Source organism: Chenopodium quinoa, unplaced genomic scaffold (genome assembly GCF_001683475.1).
Source record: "Chenopodium quinoa cultivar QQ74 unplaced genomic scaffold, ASM168347v1, whole genome shotgun sequence".
NCBI lineage: Eukaryota > Viridiplantae > Streptophyta > Magnoliopsida > Caryophyllales > Amaranthaceae > Chenopodium > Chenopodium quinoa.
This window is the reverse complement of record NW_018742982.1, coordinates 1-5,989: the sequence shown is the minus strand read 5'-3', so window position 1 is coordinate 5,989 and position 5,989 is coordinate 1. Positions and strand designations below refer to the sequence as shown.

Genomic DNA, 5,989 nt, shown 5'->3' with positions numbered 1-5,989 from the left:
CAATCAATTACCCACAACAACCAATTAATCACCATTTCACACCCCCTGTTCCACCGTCACCTCCCATTTCTCCACCAAACGGCCAGCAATTACCACCTTTAATTCGACCCCCGCACCACCAATTAAACCACCAGCCCTTCACCCACAATCAAACACCCAAACTCACTATCTTAAGCCTCCACCGCGGCCGCGCAGCCCTGTCAGAAAGCGCGCAATTGGAATCCAATGTCAGAGTCGAGGTAGAAGCTTTGCGCGACCTGTGCGCGTCTTCTGTGCGGACGCGCAATTGTGGGTCAATCAAGAGCTTTTCACGTGATTTTAATGAAAATCGGACGGCCACGATTTGATGCTAGATGATTATAGTGTTGATGAACGGTGAGGATGATTGTTTGTTGTTGATATGATGAATGGAAGCAGCCAAAATTCGGAAAGGAGAAGGGGAATTAGGGGAGTCTGATGTTTCGTGGTTTGGGTGGGAATTTTGGTGATTTTGGGGTTTGCTTTCTTTTTTCTTTTCATTTTCTTTTATTTTATTTTATTGTAGTTTCGTTTTTTATTGGTTTTTAGTTTAGTTAATTTATTTGTTTTATTTAGTTTTATTTGTTTTTAGTTTCTTTCTTTTATTTTATTTTTTTATTTAACTTGTATTATAAATACCCCTTTGGGGTTATTTTCTCAAGAACTTTCAATAAACATTTTATTTTAGATAGATTAGTTTTAGTTTAGCTTTTATTTTCTCTCTCTTAGGGTTAGTTTAGGAGTAGTGTAGAGAGAGAAAGCTTGCATTTCCATGGACTTTTTGAGAGGTTGAAGAAGCAACTTTGTGGAACTTCTTCTCATCTATTCAATGAGAATTTTCTAATTTTCTCTCATCTTTATTTCTTGCTTAATTATTAGTTTTTGCTTTTTATTTGTTGATTTGAGTAGATTATTTAGTTATTTGTTTAATCTTGTTTTTATTCTTATTTTACCTTGTTTTCCGTGTCTTTCTTCATTAGGTTAGCTTAGATTTTATTCTAGGGAAATGGATGAAGGTTATGTTAAAAATTGAATGATTGATTGTGATTAGTATGGAATTGTTTCTTGATTATTGTGTATGGATGATGCTTTTATGGATTAGAATCTTTCTAGCTAATTGATTCTATGTTCTTAATTGTGCTTTCAATCGATTGTGCGAGAGTGAGTTGGTTGAGAGCCCTAATTTCTTCCATACCTTTTCTAGGCTAGTTGCACGAGAGTGAATTAAAGTAGTAGGATAATTAACATGCTTAATTATGCGAGAGTGAGTTAAATGTGTTTATTGTTCCTAATCAAGGTCATTTTCATCTAATTGTATGATGTTATTGAATGTATTGATGTAATTGGATTCCACTTTCCCTAGTTTTAGTTATTTGTTCTTAGTTGTGTTTAGTTGAACCTCTCTCTATCTCACAAGATTTCCTAGTAGTCTAATTAGCACAAATTGATACACTTAGTCCTTTTGGGTTCGACCCTTTACTTGCCACTAACTAGTTAAGTGTAAGTTTAGGTATTACAAATGATTAATTTGGTTAGGGTGGTAGTTTAATGACCTATCTTACCCTGATCACTCATCATCTAGGACTAATTTGGAGGAAATCATTGAAAATCAAACAAATTTGTTGAGCACTTACATGGCCGTAAGTGACAAGAAACTCAATGAGGTGATGACTCATAATAAGATGCTTGAAAACCAAATTTCTCAGCTTGCCAATGCTTTGAAAGACCATGCTAGTCCTTCTTCTTTACCTTCCCAAGGTTTAGATCTCAAGAGACCCGTGAATTCTATTGTACCAAGGAGTGGTAAGGTTCTTGAGGAGAGTTTGCTTAGGAAGAGTGGAACTAAGGAGGTCTTGGTAGAGGATGAGAAAAATGGTGCATCTTTGAGTGAGGTTGTGATTGAGACACCTAGAGAGGTGAGAGTGGAGAAAGAAATTGTGAAACCCAAGCTTCCATATCCACAAATTTTCATGAGACATAAGTTGGATGAACAATTTGGAATATTTATTGACATGCTTAAGCAACTTTATCTTTCTCTACCTTTTACCGAAGTTTTTACCCAAATGCTCAACTATGCAAAATTCCTCAAAGAAATTTTGAGTGGTAGGAGAACTTGTGATGTGGTGGAGACGGTCAACATGACCGAGAATTGTAATGCAATTATAATGAACAAGATGCCACTCAAGTTAAAAGATCCCAAAAACTTCTCTATCCCTTGTGCCATTAAAAAGATGCAAATTGATAATACCTTATGTGACTTAGGAGCTAGTATTAGCCTAATGCCATATTCTGTTTATCAAAGACTTGAGTTAGGGGAACTTATGCCTTCCAAAATTACCTAGCAATTGGGCGATATGGCAATTAAGATTCCTAAGGGAAAGGTTGAGCATGTTCCTTTGAGAATAGGGAAGTTTGTAATTCTGGTAGATTTTGTGGTTCTTGAAATGGATGAAGATGCTACCATTCCATTATTATTGGCAGACCTTTTCTTCCTACCTCGGGTGCTATGATTGATGTGGAGAGTGCAAAAATTTCACTCAAGGTAGTAGATGAAGTCATTGAATTTGACTTGAATGAAAGCATGAAGTATCTATATTCTTCCTTAGAAAATTGCATGTTGATTGATTCTCTTGATCTTGTTGTATCTTTCATGCATGAGCACTTGCTCACTTATAATGATCCTCTTGAGAATGTCTTGTTGAAAAAGGATAAGATAGGTGCTCCTGTCAAGGAAGTGGCAATGTATGAGAATTTGCTAAATGGAAACATTGAGGAAGTGGATGAGCATATATGCATGAATATCTCAAGCCAAGAAGCTTTGCAAACCGCCACTTCAAAGGAAGGTAAAGGTGTACCAATGGTTGAGCTCAAACCTCTTCCATCACACCTTAGATATGAAATTTTGGGACCCCACTCTAATTTCCCCATGATTATTAGCTCAGCTTTGAGTGAGCACCATGCTCAAAAGTTATGTGATGTTGTGAGGGAGCAACAAGGTGCTTTGGGATATACCATCGATGACCTTAAAGGTATAAGCCTCGCTTTGTGTACACATCACATCACTCTTGAGGAGGGTAATCTACCATCCATATAGAGGCAACAAAAGCTACATCCCCAAATGGGAGAGGTAGTGAAGAAGGAGATCACCAATCTTTTAGATGCGAGCATTATATTTCCAATTTCTAACTCTCGGTGGGTTTCTCCCGTTCACGTTGTCCCAAAGAAAGGAGGTATGACCGTCGTTGAGAATGAGAAAGGTGATCTCATTCCAACGAGGACAGTCATGGGATGGAGGATGTGTATAGACTATAGACGTCTAAACACATCCACAAAAAAGGATCACTTCCCCCTTCCTTTCATTGATCAAATGCTTGAAAGACTAACAAGGCACAAGTACAATTGTTTCTTAGATGGTTATTCGGGGTTTTTCCAAATTCCTATTCATCTCGATGACCAAGAGAAAACTACCTTTTACTTATCCCTATGGTACCTTTTCCTATAGGAGAATGTCATTCAGCCTTTGCAATGCTCCCGCCACTTTCCAACGATGTATGATGAGTATCTTTAATGACATGTTGAAAAGGAGATGGAGATGTTTATGGATGACTTTTCCGTAGGTGGAGTTTCCCTTGAGGCGTGCCTTGAAAATCTTGAAAAGTGTTTAGCAAGGTGTGAAAAAAGTGAAACTTGATGTTGATTGGAAAAATGCCATTTCATGGTTGAAGAAGGAATAGTACTCGGGCAGAAAATTTCTCACAAGGGCATAGAGGTGGACAAGGAAAAGATTAAGGTTATTGAAAAATTTCCACCTCCGGTCAATGTGAAGGGTGTGAGGTCATTTTTGAGGCCATGTCGGGTTCTACAGAAGATTTATCAAAGAATTTTCCCTTATTGCCAAGCCCCTCAATGATCTTCTTTAAAAAGATGTCGAGTTTGTATTTGATGATAAGTGTTTGTAGGCATTCAATAAGTTGAAGAAAGCTCTAATCTCTACTCCTATTGTTCAAGCTCCAAGATGGGATTTACCATTTGAGTTGATGTGTGATGCAAAGTGATTCGGCAACAGGAGGTGTCTTGGGTCAAAGAGTGGACAAGAAGCTTCATGCAATCTATTATATATCCAAGACTCTTGATGGAGCTTTACGGAATTACACTACAACGGAGAAGGAATTCTTGGCTATAGTTCATGCTTTTGAGAAGTTTTGTTGTTATCTATTGGGTTCCAAAACCATAGTCTTCACAGATCATGCAGCTCTCAAATATCTTTTTTCCAAGAAAGAGTCCAAGCCAAGGTTGATCTGGTGGGTTCTTGAGCTTCAAACCTTCGACATTGCGATTTGGGATAAAAGAGGAGCGGAGAATGTTGTGGCGTACCATCTTTCTCGTCTAGAGATTAACAAATTCATGATGATGGTTCTCCAATTGAGGATAAGATGATTGATGACTTCTTATATGCTATTGATGCAAAGGAGCTCCCATGGTTTGCCGATTTGGTGAATTTCCTTGCATGTGGGGAGTTTCCTCCTTCATTTTCTAAGAATCAAAGAAAGAAGCTCAAGAGAGAGGCAAGGCATTATGTTTGGGAAGATCCCATCATATACAAGCGAGGGGTCGATGGCTTACTTAGACAATGTGTGCCAAATGAAGAGGTGCCTAATGTTTTTAAAATGTGCCATTTGGATCCAAGCGGGGGCCACATGGGTGTTTCTAAGACTACCACTTGGCGACATCTCTTTAGGGACTCATGGAGCTTTGTAAAGACACGTGATCAATGTAAAAGAGTTGGGAACATCTCCAAGAGAAACGAAATGCCTCAACAACCCATACTCGAGTTGGAGGTATTTGATGTATGGGGTATTGACTTTATGGGCCATTTCCTTCATTTTTCGGAAATCAATTTATCCTTGGTGCGGTCGACTACGTGTCTAAGTGGGTCGAGGCCATTACCTCCCCAACTAATGACCACAAGGTGGTTATGAAGTTGTTTAAGAAAATAATCTTTCCAAGATTTGGGTGCCAAAGGCGGTGATAAGCGACAACGATTCTCATTTTAGTCACCATGCCTTTTTAAACATGTTGAGGAAGCATGGAGTCCATTAAAGATTTGGCCTCCCATACCATCCCCAATCGAGCGGTCAACTGGAAGTCTCTTATCGTCAAATATATCTATCCTTGAAAAGACGGTTGCGAGAAATCGAAAAGATTGGTCGAATAAATTGAATGATGCTCTTTGGGCCTATCGAACGGATTTCAAGACCCCCATAGTTACCACTCCATACCGCCTAGTATATGGCAAGTAATTCCATCTCCCGATTGAAATTGAACATCGTGCTTTGTAGGTAATCAAGAAGATAAATTTTGACTTGTCAAGTGCGGGGGAGAAAAGGTGGTTGGATCTTCATAGCTAGAGGAGCTTCGGCCTGATGCTTATGATAGTGCTAGTGTGTACAACGCTCTTTCCAGGAAATACATGACAAACTTATTGAAAAGTAAGATTTTTGTGTTGGTGATAAAGTTCTTCTCTAAAATTCAAAAATGAAGTTAATTCCTGGAAAGTTATGTCAAGATGGAGCGTCCCTATTTGGTAAAGAGTGTTTTCCAAGTGGTGTTGTAGAGATTTCGATGATGGATTCTTCTTCTTCATTTAAAGTTAATGGCCATCGACTCAAGAGGTATTTTGATGGTGCTTTTGTTAGCCTTGTTCACTCATTGCTTCTCCGACAACTCCTTGAATGGGTGGTAATCATCGAGCTTATGACGTTAAACAAAGGTGCTTACGGGAGGCAACCCGAATTCTAAACCTCTCTTCTCTTTCTTTTCTCTTTTTATTTTTGTTGTTAGTCTTTGTTTTTACTATTTTCTAGTTTTTGTTTGTTTTGTAGGTTGTTTTCCATCATCAATTATGGATATAGGGTGAATGATGAGAAGAGTACAAGAAGAGTTTGTGATGAAGGGAGAGGGCACCCTGGGC

The 5,989-nt window shown here is 38.5% G+C and overlaps 1 protein-coding gene across 1 annotated transcript; it reads left to right on the top strand.

Moving 5' to 3' along the window:
- The first annotated feature begins 1,652 nt into the window (after positions 1-1,652).
- Positions 1,653-2,360, top strand: LOC110729444. The gene has a single exon (XM_021909178.1). The coding sequence runs from the start codon at positions 1,653-1,655 to the stop codon at positions 2,358-2,360; it is 708 nt and encodes a 235-aa protein (XP_021764870.1).
- The last annotated feature ends 3,629 nt before the right edge of the window (positions 2,361-5,989 follow it).